The following is a 19257-nucleotide window of genomic DNA, read 5'->3' on the forward strand; positions in this document are numbered from 1 at the left end:
GTGCTGGATGAAATGACTTTAAGAACCAGATAATCAAAATATTTGCAGATTAACTTTAATTGCTGCTCCACTTTCTGTTTGTCTCCATCACAATTAAAATCAGCGGCATTAACATTCAACAGCACAGAAATGAAACATGAACTTTTTCTTCTATAAAAACTAAATGGAAACAAAAAAACTGAAAATTCAAATTAAGTGAAAGCTCTATATGTTCAAATATTTAACATAATGTGTTCTTTTAATAAATATCAATAACATGAACATCACACTTACTTTGCTTTGGCTTCAGCGTCCTCGTATCCTTTATTTGAAACGTCGTCCAGTCCACCAATCAGATGCTTGAATGAGCTGAAGAGGAAGAAACAGCCAATCAGGACTGAGAGATTGAATTTAAATCTAATTTCAAATGTATCAATACAGCCTGTGAAATAACAACAACAGAAAAAAACCCTTAAAGAACATTATCACTGGACTTAATTCTTTGTCACATAAACATAAAAACATAAGTCAACATTTTAACAACCGTTTTTTAATTTCACTGATCTGAACTATTAAAATATGTTAAGAGCATTGATGGTGTTATTATTTGGCCTTAAAATAATCAGGCTCAATCAGCTTTACAAAGTTTCATCAAATTAACTCTAAACTTAAAAATTGTTGACTTAACATAAAAAATATGTCAGGCTCACATGAGTTTTTGTGTTATTTTGACAATCAGGGACATTTGTGTAAACTTTATCTTAACATTATGTGTCATGGATGGTTCGGGGATTTACAGCGTACAGGAGAATAAATATTTGATGAGTATTATATTCTATTGTATTTTAAATTGTCACCATGCCACCTGAATTTTATGTTCCTCTTTACATAAATAAAAACATTTCCACCACAGACTGGTGCATGAAACTTCAGCAGGAAATGACGCTTGAAATTTCCTGGAAGACCCTGAGACCCCCCGCTCGATATGTGGCCCCACCAATGTTGAAATGAGACCCACAACCTCAGCGAGGGGTCTGATGAAGTGTTGGTATTTGTCGCCCTGGGGATGAGAACGGGCTGAAACAACTTACATAACCATCATCTGCAGACTGTTTACCACTGACAGTGTGTCCAGCTCTGTAGTCAGTATAAAGCAGGACGCACTCATACTGACTGTTCAATAAATGTGTGTAACGTTCCTGATCTGGAATTTAAAAATAATTAAATGGTGATGGTCACTGGAATATCATCCATCCACCTCCGTCCGTAACAGGTGGACAGGTGTCCCTTTGTCTCATCCATCCACCTCCGTCTGTGACAGGTGGACAGGTGTCCCTTTGTCTCATCCATCCACCTCCGTCTGTAACAGGTGGACAGGTGTCCCTTTGTCTCATCCATCCACCCCCGTCTGTAACAGGTGGATAGGTGTCCCTTTGTCTCATCCATCCACCTCCGTCTGTAACAGGTGGGCAGGTGTCCCTTTGTCTCATCCATCCACCCCCGTCTGTAACAGGTGGACAGGTGTCCCTTTGTCTCATCCATCCACCCCCGTCTGTAACAGGTGGACAGGTGTCCCTTTGTCTCATCCATCCACCTCCGTCTGTAACAGGTGGACAGGTGTCCCTTTGTCTCATCCATCCACCTCCGTCTGTAACAGGTGGACAGGTGTCCCTTTGTCTCATCCATCCACCTCCGTCTGTAACAGGTGGACAGGTGTCCCTTTGTCTCATCCACCTCCGTCTGTAACAGGTGGACAGGTGTCCCTTTGTCTCATCCATCCACCTCCGTCTGTAACAGGTGGACAGGTGTCCCTTTGTCTCATCCATCCACCTCCGTCTGTAACAGGTGGACAGGTGTCCCTTTGTCTCATCCATCCACCCCCGTCTGTAACAGGTGGACAGGTGTCCCTTTGTCTCATCCATCCACCCCCGTCTGTAACAGGTGGACAGGTGTCCCTTTGTCTCATCCATCCACCTCCGTCTGTAACAGGTGGACAGGTGTCCCTTTGTCTCATCCATCCACCTCCGTCTGTAACAGGTGGACAGGTGTCCCTTTGTCTCATCCATCCACCTCCGTCTGTAACAGGTGGACAGGTGTCCCTTTGTCTCATCCTTCCACCTCCGTCTGTGACAGGTGGACAGGTGTCCCTTTGTCTCATCCATCCACCCCTGTCTGTAACAGGTGGACAGGTGTCCCTTTCTCTCATCCATCCACCTCCGTCTGTAACAGGTGGACAGGTGTCCCTTTGTCTCATCCACCTCCGTCTGTAACAGGTGGACAGGTGTCCCTTTGTCTCATCCACCTCCGTCTGTAACAGGTGGACAGGTGTCCCTTTCTCTCATCCACCTCCGTCTGTAACAGGTGGACAGGTGTCCCTTTGTCTCATCCACCTCCGTCTGTAACAGGTGGACAGGTGTCCCTTTGTCTCATCCATCCACCCCCGTCTGTAACAGGTGGACAGGTGTCCCTTTGTCTCATCCATCCACCCCCGTCTGTAACAGCTGGACAGGTGTCCCTTTGTCTCATCCATCCACCCCCGTCTGTAACAGCTGGACAGGTGTACCTTTGTCTCACTGTGTCCAGAAAGTCTCCTCAGGACTTGTTTCCAAAAAGCATCAGGCTTGTCTCGATGTTCCTTCACAAACTTGTGAGAAGGTTTTCTTGTGATGACTCTTCATGAAGGTCACATCTGTCCAGGTGTGTCTGCACAGTAGAACAGTGCACCACCACTCTCTCACAAAACATTAAATTATGACCAGAGGTGCCCAACCTTTCTCTGCCACTGTAGATAAATAATGTAGTTGTTCAAGTTAACCAGCAGAGGCCAGCAGCAGCTTTTAAGAAACCAACAGCTTCACACTGTAAACGCATTCAGTCTTAAAGGTTCAGTTCACTCAAATCAAACATCACCACACTCAGCAGACAGTTTTCATCTGGTGCATTCAAACATGATGGAGGTGGGCGGAGCTTAGTTTGTGGTGCTGAAACATGACTGAACTGAGCAGTTTAGACCACCTCTGTAAAATAGCAAAGTACATTTAATCACGTACTGTTGTTAGGTACAAGCATGTAATCAAAATATACTTTAAGTACCAAAAGTAAAAGTACTCATTGTGCAGAATCTGTTTCACAACTGCTGGAAATATTGTTCTTCAGACTCCACTTCATTTAAAATACTGTTTACACTTTGACGCTCCAATAATAATAATTATTTAGTACAGAAACTGATATAAAACTCTGAACTGAGCCGGTCTGCATAATGAGCGCTTTTACTTTGTTACATTTGGTGTGTGTGTGTGTCTTACTCTCGGTCGATGACTAGGCAGGTGACGGCCTCAGCAGCGATGACATTGGCTGTTCTCACATCCTCACTGTGGATACAACACACACACACACACACACACACACACACACACACACAGAGGAAAGAATTTGGACTTTAGTGTGTGTTGCTGAAGGACACTTCCACATGGACAGGAGGGATCTAACCACGACACGTTCTACCATCTGACTGTCCATCAGGAGAGGACGAGACAGTGTCCTCACGTCCACTCTGCAAACCTGTCCTCACCTTTCCAAGGGTGTCCTCATTCAAAACAAAGTGTCTCATTTTCAAAAGTGCACACACTTTTAAAAATGTCCTCACTTTCTACGAAGCAGCAGCGTTCATGGCTGATAAATTAAATCCATTGTCAAAGTGCCAAAAGCTGCAGTTCCTCTAATGTCCACTAGAGGCTGACTCCCAGCCTCCTGAACTTCACAGCAAAAATAAACATCTTTACCGCCTGGTACAAAAACAGTTTGGTCTCTGTAGCTAATTTCAACATTCATGATGACTGTATGGGGCTGAGTTTATATATAACTCACCTGTTTAATGACTCACCTGGTGTTAAAGGGAAATTTCGGTTTATTTCAACCTGTCTCCTATCGTCCTAAATTTGTTTCAAGTGACTAGTGACATAAAAATAATAGTTAGCATGTTAGCCGTTAGCCTAGATACAGCCGGGGCGCATAGTAGCATCAGACCTGTTAAAACGTAAGTGAACGGGCAACCTTCAAGTGCAAAGTTAGTCCACTAAACAAGCTTTTTTTCCACAAAGACCGCCTCATATCATTAGGATAAATGTCAGTGAACATATAGAAAATGACACGTAAACGTGTTGTCTTACCTTACCGGTGTGGTGCCATGTTTGTTTACCATTTAGCTCTGCTTTCCAAAGCGCTACCGAAATATCGCGAGAACAAGCAGCAACAGCTGGAAGGGAGAACCGGACAGTAGCCTGAAAAGTTCATTCATTTATTTTATGAAAGATTTATAGAATAATGGCTGACTTTTTGCCAGACTTTGACTTTGTGGAGGAGGAATTTGATTTTGCAGAGTTTGATGGCCGCCCTTATTTATTTGAGCCAGAATACACTGACGAAGAGCTTCCTGAAATTGAAGAACGGAGGAGGAGAGAGAGAGAGGCGCAACAGGTAGAGGACGAGAGAGGAGGAATGGCTGCTGCAAGGCTGCGTAGCTCTGCAGATTGGTGGTGTACCTGTAAATGCTGTGCCCCAGTGCCCACAGAAGAGGAATGCCTCTGTTGCAAGGAATGGGACCGGTTGCAGCCTTATTTTCAAGGTCTGGATGTGACCGAGGACGAGACACCTCCACCTGGAGTAGTATCCAGCTGGGCTTTATATCTAGAGCTCGCGAGATTTCAGGCACGGTATGAGATCGCTGCTTGTTCTCGCGATATTTCGGCCGCGCTTTGGAAAGCAGAGCTAGATGGTAAACAAACATGGCAGCACACCGGTAAGGTAAGACAACACGTTTACATGTCATTTTCTATATGTTCTCTGACATTTATCCTAACGATAGGAGGCGGTCTTTGTGGAAAAAAAAGCTTGTTTAGTGGACTAACTTTGCACTTAAAGGTTGCCCGTTCACTTATGTTTTAACAGGTCTGACGCTACTATGCGCCCCGGCTGTATCTAGGCTAACGGCTAACATGCTAACTATTATTTTTATGTCACTAGTCACTTGAAACAAATTTAGGACGATAGGAGACAGGTTGGAATAAACCGAAATTTCCCTTTAAGGCTTAAAGTTACTCATAATTCAGGGTGTGACCACTTTGACTGACACAGCGACAACAGTGGTTAAGTAACGTAACCATGGTGTAACCCCAGATTTTAGATTTCAGTGTGTTTTCAGTTCATGAAAGTTAACTGTAACATTTTGGTTGCCTGAAAAAGTCCTGTTTTCCTTAGAGTCAGATACTGAACTTTTTCACTAGTGTATTTTGCTTTTATGGTTCTACACATTTTATTGTCAGCAAAATATTAACATTAGTATAGTTACAGTTAATCATAGCTGTGAATGCACCACATTAACCAAGCTAGCAGCAAGCGTCACCCTCTCGTCCAGATATGGTCACATCTGGCTAAAAGAAATCCAAGATGACGAAGGCCAAAAGATTTCAAAACAGGAGTCCATAAACCATTACGTGAGGTCACGGTGGCCACATCCATTTTTGTTTTTATCCAGTCTATGCATTCTAAAAATGTCTCCCTTTCATCTCTACCTCGCAAACATAGTTGTACTGTCCAAAGGCGTTCTCATTTACCAAAATTGTCAAAAATTACCGAAAAAACCCCCCCAAAAAACGAAATAAAAGAAATCATGTTTTCACCATTGCCTCGACTTTATAACAAATATCCTCACTTTACTAAAATGTCTCCGCAATCCTGCTCGTTTCCCCGAAGTTTCCTCATTCACCAACATGTTTCACAATTACCAAAGACATGACATTTTAAAAAATACCTCCACTTTTAAAAAACATCCTTATCTGCTGAGAATCTCCTCACTTTCTACAAATGTCATCACTTTGTAAAAATTGTCGCCTTCACTTTGCAAACCTGTTCGTAATTTCAAACCTGTCCTCATCTACCCAAATGATCTACAATTGCCACACACAAAAAATCCCATTTTCACAATTGACTGCACTTATTAAAAAACGTCCTCACTTTGCATAAACGTCCTCACATTGCATAAACGTCCTCACTCTCCACTGTCTCTAATGTGATGTTTTCAGAAATACCCCCACTTTAAAAAAGGGTGTTCCTACTTTCTACAGATGTCTACAGGAGGTCAGTGAACCAGCAGAGAAGCCTGGAGGGTCCTCCACTCTAACAGCTACATGTCTTTACACACGTCAGGCTTTTAGCAGCCGGTATCTTCCATGTTTTTAGCGTGTGCATGTTTTTCTCCCCAGTCGATACTCCATGAAACATTCAGACAGTCTCATAAATGCTCTTTATTCCCTCGGTGGTTCTGCAGGAGACATTTTAAATGCGATATGATGTAGTTATGTTTCCAGCTGCTGTTTCAAACCTCAGTGGTGCAAAATTTCTTGACCCATCGACACATTTCTCACCCACCCAATCCCATCTTGCCTCTTACATCTTTTTCTCTGCTCCTTTCTGCATACAGGAACCAGTGGGGGCTCTATCCGAAGCCGAGCTCACGAAGAGACAACTCCCCCACTCAGTCTCACTCCTGGGATCACTCCTGTGTTCCTGCCTTTGACTCAACACGTTCATCATTGTGCTCGCTAGCTACCCGGAAACCCAGCCTTCATCCCTCATCCCTCAGTCTTCCATCCCTTCATCTGTCAGCCCTCATTCCTCATACCTCAACCCTTCATCCCTTCATCCCTCATTCCTCAACCCTTCATCCCTTCGACCCTCAACCCTTCATCCCTCATCCCTTCGACCCTCAACCCTTCATCCCTCATCCCTTCGACCCTCAACCCTTCATCCCTCATCCCTTCATCCTTCATCCCTCATCCATTCGACCCTCAACCCTTCATCCCTCATCCCTTCATCCCTCATTCATTCGACCCTCACCCCTTCATCCCTTTGGACCCTCAATTCTTTATCCCTCATCCCTCATCCATTCGACCCTCAACCCTTCATTCCTCATCCATTCGACCCTCAACCCTTCATCCCTCATCCATTCGACCCTGAACCCTTCATCCCTCATCCCTTCATCCTTCATCCATTCGACCCTCAACCCTTCATCCCTCAACCCTTCATCCCTCATCCATTCGACCCTCAACCCTTCATCCCTCATCCCTCATCCATTCGACCCTCAACCCTTTATCCCTCATCCATTCGACCCTTAACCCTTCATCCCTTCATCCCTCATCCATTCGACCCTCACCCCTTCATCCCTCATACCTCAACCCTTCATCCCTCATCCTTCATCCCTTCATCCCTCATCCATTCGACCCTCAACCCTTCATCCCTCATCCCTTCATCCGTCATCCATTAGACCCTCAACCCTTCATCCCGCATCCATTCGACCCTCAACCCTTCATCCTTCATCCCTTCATCCCTCATCCATTCGACCCTCAACCCTTCATCCCTCATCCATTCGACCCTCAACCCTTCATCCCTCATCCATTCGACCCCCCACCCTTCATCCCTGATCCCTCATCCATTCGACCCTCAACCCTTCATCCCTCATCCCTTCATCTGTCATCCATTCGACCCTCAACCCTTCATCCCGCATCCATTTGACCCTCAACCCTTCATCCCTCATCCCTTCATCCGTCATCCATTAGACCCTCAACCCTTCATCCCGCATCCATTCGACCCTCAACCCTTCATCCTTCATCCCTTCATCCCTCATCCATTCGACCCTCAACCCTTCATCCCTCATCCATTCGACCCCCCACCCTTCATCCCTGATCCCTCATCCATTCGACCCTCAACCCTTCATCCCTCATCCCTTCATCTGTCATCCATTCGACCCTCAACCCTTCATCCCGCATCCATTTGACCCTCAACCCTTCATCCCTCATCCCTTCATCCGTCATCCATTCGACCCTCAACCCTTCATCCCGCATCCATTTGACCCTCAACCCTTCATCCCTCATCCCTTCATCTGTCATCCATTCGACCCTCAACCCTTCATCCCGCATCCATTCGACCCTCAACCCTAATCCCTTCATTCCCCCATCCACATCTTTTCATTCCTAATCCCTCGATCCTCACCCCTTCACGCTTTCCTCAGAACCCATAATCCATCATATGCAATAACTCATTAAAATCTTTATCTTACTGGTGTGGTCTCTGTTAGTGACGCTGCAGTTAGAGACATGAGGTAAAGACACAGTGTGAGGTGAAACAACAGAAGGATGCAGGAAACCTAAAATACTGAGAACAACAAGTGTTTAGTTAGCGTCAAAGATCTGCCTCCTTCTTGGAGTCATAACTCAGTTGAATTTGAACACACACAAATCTTATTCACATATTTTTAGATTCAGTGTGAGTTTCACTCCTTGAGGACATCATTATCGTTAATGTCCATCGGGAATAAACATCCATTAATTCACTATATAGAAATAGAAAAAAGACGCTGCAGGTGTTGACTGAGAATCATCACGTTCTTAAGTTTCCTTCAGTATCACAGTGATCCAGTGATGGTCGTCTGTACGCTGATGGGGACACTGCTGGGAGCTGCTGATGGATCATTCAGCACACTGTAAACAGAGGCACTTTAACAAAGGGAAACAAATGAAGACTTAAAAACAGGGGTCAGGTTGTTGCCCACAGTGTTACTGAAGCTTAGGGGTTAAGGTTTAAAACTGGGGCAGGCAGAAATCTGCAGCTCTCCCCTCTCTGTCCTCAGCCCCTCCCACCAGACGCCCACGGGCTCATGCACCCACTTCATAAAGTAACCCAGTGTTTCCCATACACTGATTTATTTAATCTCATTTCAGTGCACAGCTGCAAGCAGCTCAGCCCCTCTCTGTCTCTTTCTCTGTTTATCAGACCACAAATGAGACAATAATTAGCTGCTAGCCGCCCCACAGTCCCTCCGCCTCGCTCCCTGCCACTGTGGACTGCTTCCCCATGAAGAAAGCGGGCAGCAGCTCTGGAGACAGATCTTCAGTTGGCAGCTGTAGCGCCTCAAATTCAGCCAGCAGCAACCCCCAAAGCGGGGTATCACAGCGAGCTGGTGGCCAGCAGCAGCACTGGGTCTAAAATGTGTAACAGCAGTAACAGAAAGTTTGCTGATCCAGCGGGAAGTCAAGACTGTCTGGTCCCCAGAGCTGGGGTTTGTGCTGGCTGGATTCAGAATGCTGTGGCTGCTGACTGGGGGTCTGTCTCTGGAGCTGCTGCCCGCCAGGCCCCCTGTCTTGGGGAAGTCAGCGAAGACATAGGTATCATATCACACTTGAGGACCTGACGCCCTGTTGGGCGAGCTTGTTTGAAAGGGGGGACGAAATAACGATCCAAATTTTATCGAGGTAAAAAGTAGGGTTGGGTCGGTATGAGAAAAAAAAAATGGTCCGTTTTTTGTAAAAAAAACACATCAAGTCAGTAATACCGGATTTTTGCCACTTGGGGGCGCAATTGACTCATTTAAAATAAAAAAATGACCTTAGGACAACAGAGTGACAGTAACAAGTTGTTTCTTTTATTCTTTACAAATAAATTTTGCAGCTTACTCAATCAGTGCAAACAAGGGTTGCCTCCTTCGTCTGGCTCAAAGTCAAAGTGTTGCCATAGTGGCGCATTCTTTGATTTCTTCGAGACTAAATTGTCCACCGTTATCGACTCCCCGTCACCACCCTAGCACTCGCACCCCCTAGCTCAGTCCCCACCCCCCTCTCTCTCCTGCTCACTGTGCGCTTGGTGAAGAGGCAGACACAGGTGCTCACAGACCCGGGGGTACTATAAGCGGAGCGGACTCCGTGTAAGGAGTGAGGAGCTCAGTTACATACTGTGGTGCCAGATCATTGAGAGCCTTGTGTGTGATTAAAAGACCTTTGAAATGAATTCTAAAAGAGACAGGAAGCCAACGCAGGGATGCCAAAATAGGTGTGATGTGTGAGAGTTGATTTGCAGGACTCTCCACCGCCCAAACAGAAAATAGGAATGCCCTCTTCCTGAAATGACCCGTGATTGTCCAAAGTGCAAACAGAGCCAGGAGGAGGTGCAGACAGTTTGCAGTTTTCTCCCAGCAGTCCACTCGAATCATAACATAGTTTATTTAGCTTTAGGTTCAGGACTCGGAGTCAGAGGTCACATGATCTTACCCCTGTAGCGCCCTCTCTCCAAACCAGTCCCCCCTGCTGAGCTCTCTGAGGTGCGTCTGCTCCTGACTGGCCGGATCCTCCTGGGTCACATTTACCTGACAGAACGTGTGATTAACCGTGATCAGAATCAGCAGATCAATACAATAATCAATAGAAGGACAGAGAGGACGGTTTGTGTTACCTTTCCTTTGCTGATGATGAAGAAGGTGTCTCCTCTGGCGCCCTGTCTGATGATGTACTCTCCATCTTCATAATGAGTCTGAACAGACAGAAGAGGATTCACACTGTGAGTTTGTTCTGATCTTTTTTTTAATTAAAATGTTTTGTGTTTTGAGTGAAGGAAGAGTTTCACAGCTTCAGCCGGAGTCCATTGATGATTTCTCTCAATCTCCGCTCACAGTGCGGTTTTAATTCTCACAGTAATCGTGGTGGTTTGAGGATGTTTGGAGGTGGAGATGACTCTCACCTCCTCCATGACGTCTGCCAGTTTACTGAGAGTTTCCTCTGGAAGACCCTGGAAGGTGGGAACGCTGCAGAGAGAGAAAGACTTTGATTCTTTGTTTTGCTTTTTTTCTTTATCACACTGTTTCTTCTGTTCATCATCGGCTCTGTTTCTGCTTTGTGCTTTGGTTGTATGTTTCTGGACAAAACACAAGTACTATCTAACAAATGTTACGTTATTGTAGTTGTTACCTGTCACCATAAATTGAGCACGGCGTTAGATCAGGCAGGACAATTTCAGTCAACTAACATGTTTACATGGATTTTAATGCTGCTTTCACAGCTGTCCTGTTTCATTCGGTTCAGTCGAACTCAAGTTCGTTTGTCTCCTCAGTGCGGTTCGTTAGTGCAGGTGTGAACACACCAAAACAACCGGACTGAGACCTTCTTGAAGAGGTGGTCTCAATCCGGTTACAAATGGTGCAATCTGGAAATCCATCGGTAAAAAAACAAAAAACAACTTTTTTTTTTCTTCCTTTACCTCTGGAGGCACAGCCCGGAGTTTTTCGACTAACGGAAGTGCAGAGGCCTCAGCGATCGCTCACGCCCTTCACTTCCGGCAGTGCCCCCAGGGAATCTCCATGTTGTTTACAAATACTTTGGGTAGAAAACCAGCAGAGTTTAGCTATATATCACATTTTTCACGTCACTATATCACCGTGTAGACTAATCTGATGTTTGTAAAGTCTATAAACACAATGATTGAACAAACGTTACTATTTCCATGTGCACGTTTTGTAATTAATAACATGGTTATCGTAGATTAGCTGGGCTAACCGTTAGCTGTTAACGTTAGCTGTTAGCGGTGTCTGTAATAACCATAGACTGTATAAAAATAAGGTATTAACTCAATAAACAGTCCGTGAATAAAATATTTTTTCCAGCGGATATCTTAGTTACAACGTGATTGAGCTAGCAAAGCAGTTTTGTGTTGCTATGTGTGGGATTTATTCAGTTTTGGGAAATCACGATGTCTAGAAAGCATCAGTGGCTGCAGCTGACAGGGACAGTTAGCAAAGCTAACATCAGGACGTCATCTGTTAAAAGCCTCCTGGTGTCAGATACGACATGAAACTACTCCAGTTAGCTCAATCATGTTGTAACTCAGACATCCGCTGGAAAAAAATTTTTTTCACGTTGACGAGACGGTGTTTTGGGTGGAGCGGTCGCTATGGACGCGGATCTTGCTGTTTCTGTAGGTACACATTTCCTGGGGACACCTGCACGTCTCGGCCACGCCCCCTCCATTGTGATTGGCTAAAGCGCAGCATCGTTCAAACTCAAAGCCCCCCCAGTCGTCTTTCACACAGGGCTGCCCACAGAATCTGTCTTGAGAGATTACAAATGGTTGTGGTTCATTTGTGGTTAGAAGGTGTTGCAACCTGGATGTGAAGCAACTGCAGTCACATGACACATTGTTTGGGTTAAACATGAGCATGTTACAGTCCTGGAGGATTATTAATGTGCACCTCCTCCTGTACTGCCTTAATATGCACATTCAGCACATCCAATGCATCAAAACATTGTTTTCTAGTTGGAGCTGCGCCTCGTTTTCAAACTGTATGGTTTGACTAAAATGAACAATGACAGCAATATAGTCCACGATGAGCAGCGCTAAAATCAACATTTGCTTTACTTCCTGGATTTTTCCCACATGGAAATTCTGACCAATCAAGAGCAGCTTTCTCACACAAGGCATTTGATCTGGTCCTCTTGTAAATGCTGCCACGAGAACACGAACCAACTCTAGACAATTATACAACTTTGGAACATGAGTCCCTGATTCAGACCAAAGGAGACGACTCTAGGGCTGACAGCACCCTAATAGTCTGGTTTTAGTTGTTCTAACACAATAAATCAATTTCCTCTGATGTCATGTAAACATGCTGACTGATCGTCTCGCAGGGATTTGAACCTGCTCGTGAGTTGCATTCACCTCTTGAGGAAGTCCATGTACTCGGCGTGTTTGATGAGTCCAGTTCTCATCATGATGGTCTGGAAACACTGACGGTCGATGGCCCACAGCTTCACATGGATCAGAGCTGCAACACACACATTCATCATGATAACTCTATTTACTGCTCCACGTGTTCTCAAACATCACGAATGTACCGAAACAATCAGCGTCACATCAGAGCTGCAGATAAATCAACATAATCTCCTGAAGGAACGGTAAGAGGATCTGGATGATATTATTACAGCGTGCTGCTGTGTGTACGCGCATATATGAATACTTAATGTATTAGGTGTTTCTATAGAGCTGTGCACGTGTCAGTGTTCATGCATGTGTGTGTGTGTTTCTGATCTGCATGTGAGAGGAAGAGATGAGAAGAAAACATACTGCTGCTGTGTGTGTGTGTGTGTGTGTGTGTGTGTACAGTATGCAGGCGTCATCATGGCAACAGTACACGCGTCTATGTATGTGTGATGTTAAACAAGTGACCGCTGCCTCCACCCTGCAGCAGCTCGCTCATATGTTTAACCTGTTGAAGGATGAATTACATTTTCATAACAGCGTCATAAATATAACGACGCCCACACGACAACACAAGCAGCAAACTAAATTTATACATCACTGACAAAAATATTGATTATATAATCCTGGAGAAATCTGAATTCAATGATCCATCTTTTCTTTTTCTTTTGAGACAAAGTTAATAAACTTATCAGATAAACAAACACTGCAGTTTTTGTTTTTTCATCTGAACACCAGAAAATGTCAGGGTTTAGTCGACTCATTTCACGCAACATTACCTCTCTTAAATCTTCATAACATGTTCCGTATTAAATCATTATAATTAGTTTTAGATAGAATGGGACTCACTTTCCAATTCAATCACACGATCTGTTTCCTCCGGAGTATTTTTAATCCGCAAACATCCAGAGGAAAAGCAGCAGCTCTGTGACTGTGACACCAAAGATCTTTTCTTAAATTTTCCTGCTGGGATTAAGGAAGATATCTGCAGCCTGGACTCACTCCAAGGGCGTCAAAGAATATGAGCACCCTTTAGTGTCTGTATGAGATGCACCAGGCTTTAACCAACTCCAGTGGAAACACATCCACATCACATTCTCACTGCGACCTCGTCACATGTCCACGTTTGGTCATGGACTTTCCACGTCCACATGTGACGTTCAAGGTACCCTGGGTGTGTTGGTTGTTGACGTTCTGGGACGCTGTGTCAACTTCAGCCTGTTACATGTATTGTCTGTTTTCAAAATACACTTCTGTTTTCACAGGAAATGTATAGTTTGCATACAGTCTCTTTCAAAATAAAAGCACTACGTCGGTACAACACTGTAAATTGACTTTTTTTTCCCTTCATCAACACACACACGTGGTTGGGTTTAGGAAAAAAGAACAGGAAGTGAACACCACTTTCTCAGGTGAAGGTTGGTGTTTGTTGGACCCATCCAGTCGGACTTTCACCACATTAACTTTTGTCCTTGTTCCGCCACGTTTCCCCCTGATGCCGCCAGGCGCCATTAAACTATAAGGGCACCCAGCCACGTATCATGCCGACCTTAAAGGACACCTTTTATCGTTGGTTCCTGAAGGTGCAAGTCACTGCACAAGCGCCGGATTTTGACGACTTTTGAGTGAGACCGGGCTCCATGTCATTATCAGACGTTCAGAGCAACAGACGTGGTATAAAAATGAGGAAGCATTTGACACCATAAATCATGACATATTAATCAAAAAGTTGGAAAGGTACGGCATCAGGGGGGTTGTGTTCAACTGGGTGAAAAGTTATTTGTCTAGCAGGCAGCAGTTTATGTAGGTGGGTGATTGTTGCTCTTCATGTTTGGACATTACCTGTGGTGTCCCCCAGGGGTCAGTTTTGGGCCCTAAATTGTTCATTCTATATACTAATGATTAATGCAGTGTGTCTGAAACATTTTAACTTGTTTTATTTGCTGATGACACAAACATTTTTTGTTCCGGAGATGATGTTTGTCAGTTACAAAAAGATTACTTCAGAAATGTGTAAATTAAAAATATGGTTTGATAAAAACAAGCTATCATTAAATTTGAACAAAACAAAATGCATGTTATTTGGGAACTTGGGAAAAGGTACCCAAATAAATATTGTGGTAGATGGGATTAAGATTAAGCAAGTTTCTGTAAATAAATTTTTGTTGGTGTTACAATAGACGAAAAACTCAGCTGGAAATTACACATCAAAAATATCCTCTCCAAAATATCAAGAAGCATTGCAGTATTAAACAAAGCAAAATAGGTTTTAGATCACAAATCACTCCACATTCTGTACTGTTCACTGGTTTCACCGTACTTAAGTTACTGTGCAGAGGTCTGGGGCAGCAATTACAAAACTTCACTACAGTCATTAATCATTCCTCAAAAAGAGCAATACGCATCATTCACAAAGCCGGATATCAGGATCATACAAACCCATTATTCTTACAGGCACATATATTAAAACTTGATCTGATCAATTATAAAATAGCGCAAATGATGTTTAAGGCAAAAAATAATTTACTAGTAGCAAATATTCAAAACATGTTTACAGAAAAAGAAGGAATTTATAATTTAAGAGGGGCTAATTAATTTTAAAACTCCCAGTTTTCCTACAACCAGGAAAAGTTTTTGTATTTCTGTTTGAGGAGTGAAGATATGGAACAATCTGAATGGGGAACTTAAAAAGCAATTTAAAAAAAAGTATAAAGAAATGATTTTCAAAAGGTACAGTCATGACAATCCTTATTTATTTATGGTTCTCGTTGTTTTCCTAGTTTACTTCACATTTGTTTTGTTAAATTGTATGTTGGTACATGTTGACTGTGAATATATGTTTTTGAAATATTTTGTATGACTTTGTTAATCTATCTATCTATCTATCTATCTATCGTTATTTGTACAGCACATTTCATACACCAGGTCTATTCAAAGTGCTTTACAGAACAGTGAAATATAAAACATAATAAAGGAAACAGATTTACAGTAAAAGAGGAGAAAAAGAGGCAAAATGAATTACTGAATGATTTACAATATAAAAAAAGACTAAAAAAATACAAGAATAAAGTTACAGTGCAGTTTAAAACAATAAAAGTATTTGAATAATAAAAATGAGTGTGCAGTGTAAGATATTAATAAATAATTGATTTAATAAAAGGCAGCTGCAAACAGAGAAGTCAAAAGAAGTGAGAGTCGGTGCAGACCTGCAGTTTTCTGGGAGTTTGTTCCAGATATGTGGAGCATGAAAACTAAATGCTGCTTCTCCATATTATTCGTGATTTTGGGGACACAAAGCAGACCTGTCGCAGAAGACCTGAGAGGTCTGGATGGTATATAGTGTAGCAGATGGTCGGAAATATATTTGTATTTTCCCTGCCTGTGAAACTCCTCCCCTTTGTCATATTTCAGTTTGGACTTTGCTTCGAGTATGTTAAAAAAATTGAACTTCTGCAGTGGATTTCAGAGAGACCATATGACAATGTGCTAGCTTAGCTAACACGCTGCTAACTGGGTAATGGACTAGTTCCCTCGATTCAGTTGCCTGTGTTTTGTCAGGTGAGTTTCATCTGGTTTTAAGACACTGTGAATCTGAGTAATGTTAAGTACTATTCGGGCGGGATTAGTTTTACATCGGGATGTGGACTAATGTCAGTTCACCGCAGGATGTCTGTAATATAAATGTCTGATTCGCAGGGGACAAGAAATCTCCGTAATTCTACCAGAGATGGGTGGTAACTCGGTTTGCGCCCTGGCGTCACCTCCCTGTCGGCATGTGCGTCCTGTAAGCATCAGCTGAAGGATAATAACAATTAATATGAATTATTGCCCATGATCAGGATTGTGTGTACACAACGATTAGCAATAAAGATTCATATTAGGCCTACCTAACACAACCAGAAGTCTTGCGGCTCTGAAAAGTGCTTTCTTCTCGACTTGTTTGATTGGTCTCCCACGTAGGGCTACGCCATCATTAGAAGAATGTCCACTGTCACGACTGAATGCTTCTTCAAGCGCCTCCATCATCGGAAAAACACGGAAAACTAGTTGTAAACACAGAAAAATGGTTGTAAACAGGACGTGACGAAATATGGTAGGCTGACCAAACGTCCTCTTTTGCCCGTCCTGTCCGGGTCGTCCGGGGGGTGTTTATAAATTGATGATAATGTCCGGTTTTCCTTTTGTGTGTGTGTGTGTGTTAGAGTGCGGCACGGCTGCATATTTCTGTCCAAACCTGACAGTCATTCTGTGTTGTTATGTCTGAAACCGAACCGAGCCTGATATTATTTAATTACTAAAGCACTGAGTTTGTGTCACACAGTGGTTACAGGCTGTTTAACAGGCCGGGCATGCGCCGTGGGTGCTCCGCGGAGAGGGAGAGGCGGGAGGTCCGACGCTTCCAGCGAGAGGAGAGGGAGAAATATAACAAAATAAGATAAAATAGGAAAACTAGTCTCCCTCTTTTATTTTATTTTCAGTGTTAAATCAAGGCGGAGGCGGGCGGCTGGAGGTCCGAGACTTCCAGCGAGGAGAGAGGTAGAAACAAACAGCCAATGTGTGTCTGTGTGTGTTGTGTTCAGGTGTTGTCACGTAAATAACAGTCCCCAAGCAATAAACAGGACAGACAATAGGATTTTATTTATTTTTACACTACATTTTCACTGAAAGCTGACCGAATCCAACCCGAGCCCGAATACAATTTATACATTTTTGACCGAACCCGGAACAACACGTTGGGTACCGTCGGGCTCAGATCGGGTAGCCACACTCTAGTGTGTGTATGTGTCCCCTATTGGGGCCTATCTGAATTTCTGCCTTTGAGAGATATTATTTTGTAATATAACTGAATTTTCTATCCATACATATAAACTTTAAATATATTAAAATTATAAGGCATCTTTGAGTAAACTGCAAGTATCATTTAAGTAGGAAATAAATATGGATCACGTTCGCATGGGATTAATATTACCTGAGGTATTTTCTCCAGACTGTTTTACAGAAGGTAAAATTTTTTACTGACCTTATCCGTAATGATTACAGACATGGCGTGTTCGGACAGGACTAAAATCCCTGGTAGTAACTACTTTACCCCACGTCTCCACGTTAAACTAATCCTGTCCGAATAGGGCTTTATTCTGTTAAAACATGGTTATACATTAGAGACAGTGGGATTGTCATTTTCAGTTTGATATCAAAGTGTGGGCGTGTGACTTGTTTAGCTGTTCACATTTTTAATAAAATAAAGAACTAAGGAACTGCAGTTTTTGGCATTTCAGTGTTGGGGAGCTCCAGAGGCTGCGGCCTGGTAAACACACTCATCAATGAAAAGCGGAAGTAAAAACCAAGCCCACATTCACTCTCGTTTGGGATTTTGCCTCGTTATATTTGTTATTTTGGTGCTGTGTCTCATGGATGCCTGCTGCTCACAGTTTGGCACCTGGTCACTACCGTTGATATAGTCTCAACCTCACCTGAGCGCTGTGGGGGAAACTTCTGGAGTGCACAGTGACCTGAAGAAACCTCGACGAGCAGATCAACATTTGGCTTTGGTTTTAGAGCGACTCCCCGAAACTAAACTTTTAATTGGAAACGTGACCACAAGGTGACTTCAAAGTGTTGATTGGACACGTCTCCTGCTGTCCGGTTTAAATGGACCAATCAGTGCACAGGAGGCGACTGGTTTTAACGTCACTGGTCATGATGGTAGAGAGCTCCCAAACCAGCCAAAATCGTCCCCAGAGGGAGGAGGACACAAGTGTGAGCTCTCTGGAGGCTGAAGCTCCGTGTGGAGACATCACACCTTCCTGATGACGCAGGTTTGATTCCCCAGACGGCCGAGGACAGAGGAGAACTGTGGGACTGACATCAGAGAACGATGGAGAGATATCGGTTTGTTTTCCGTCACTGCAGAGAGTCTGTTCATGTCTTCAACACAGCAGGAGAGACAGGGAGGAGAAATCAAATGCACCTCCAGTGTTTAATGGTTTTACAGATGAGCCTCCAGACTGAGATCATCATCATCATCATCATCAGGGAACAAACGTTGATTACAGCTGATTCTGTGAATGTCTTGAATAAGAACAGCCGGCGGTGGTTATTAACATTGTCTGATACTTTGGACCCAGATGAGACGTTTCATCAGTGGAGACGGACGTCTGAAGTGGATTCATGTCATTTCTCATGAGGACTCGACTGAAGAGACGATCTGTCCTGTCGTGATTCACCTGGAGAGACGTCTTTTTAACATCTCGTCTCAAACAGCTGAGAGCGTTTCTATACATCAACAAGCTGCTTGTCGTCATTACAGTCGCTGGACAGACACATGGACGGGACAAAAGACAGAGTCAAACAAACAGCTACAAACAGGAGGGAAGGATGGAGGACAGGAAGGATGAAAGGAAGGATGAAGGGATGAAGTACAGATAGGATGAAAGGAGGGATGAAGATAAGACTGAAGGAAAGAATGAGAGGAAGTATGAAAGAAAAGATGAGAGAAAGAACAAAAAGAAGGACAAATAAAGGATGAGGGAGAGAATAAAATTAAGGATGAAGGGAAGAACAAAGGGAAGTATGATAAAAGGACAAAAGAAAGGATGAAGTAAAGAATGTAAGGAATGGGTGAAGGAAAGAAAGGAATGAAGGACAAAAGGAAGGATGAAGGAAAGAGCAAAAGGAAGGACAAACAGAAGGATGTTGGAAAAATTA

At 43.5% G+C, this 19257-nt stretch overlaps 1 protein-coding gene across 2 annotated transcripts in view; it reads right to left on the reverse strand.

Annotated features, from left to right (window-relative positions):
• Positions 1 to 19257, reverse strand: part of LOC117247266 (cGMP-dependent protein kinase 1) — a 95810-nt gene that overhangs the window by 18278 nt on the left and 58275 nt on the right. For both annotated transcript variants that reach the window (XM_078163229.1, XM_033611675.2), the window contains exons 4-9: positions 12514 to 12619; positions 10543 to 10606; positions 10258 to 10335; positions 10077 to 10171; positions 3285 to 3350; positions 274 to 348 (exon numbers count right to left, since the gene is read on the reverse strand). In XM_078163229.1, the coding sequence (XP_078019355.1) occupies positions 274 to 348; positions 3285 to 3350; positions 10077 to 10171; positions 10258 to 10335; positions 10543 to 10606; positions 12514 to 12619 (484 nt within the window). The remainder of the gene's footprint in view (positions 1 to 273; positions 349 to 3284; positions 3351 to 10076; positions 10172 to 10257; positions 10336 to 10542; positions 10607 to 12513; positions 12620 to 19257) is intronic.

The sequence above is a fragment of the Epinephelus lanceolatus genome, chromosome 21 (assembly GCF_041903045.1).
Source record: "Epinephelus lanceolatus isolate andai-2023 chromosome 21, ASM4190304v1, whole genome shotgun sequence".
Lineage (NCBI taxonomy): Eukaryota > Metazoa > Chordata > Actinopteri > Perciformes > Serranidae > Epinephelus > Epinephelus lanceolatus.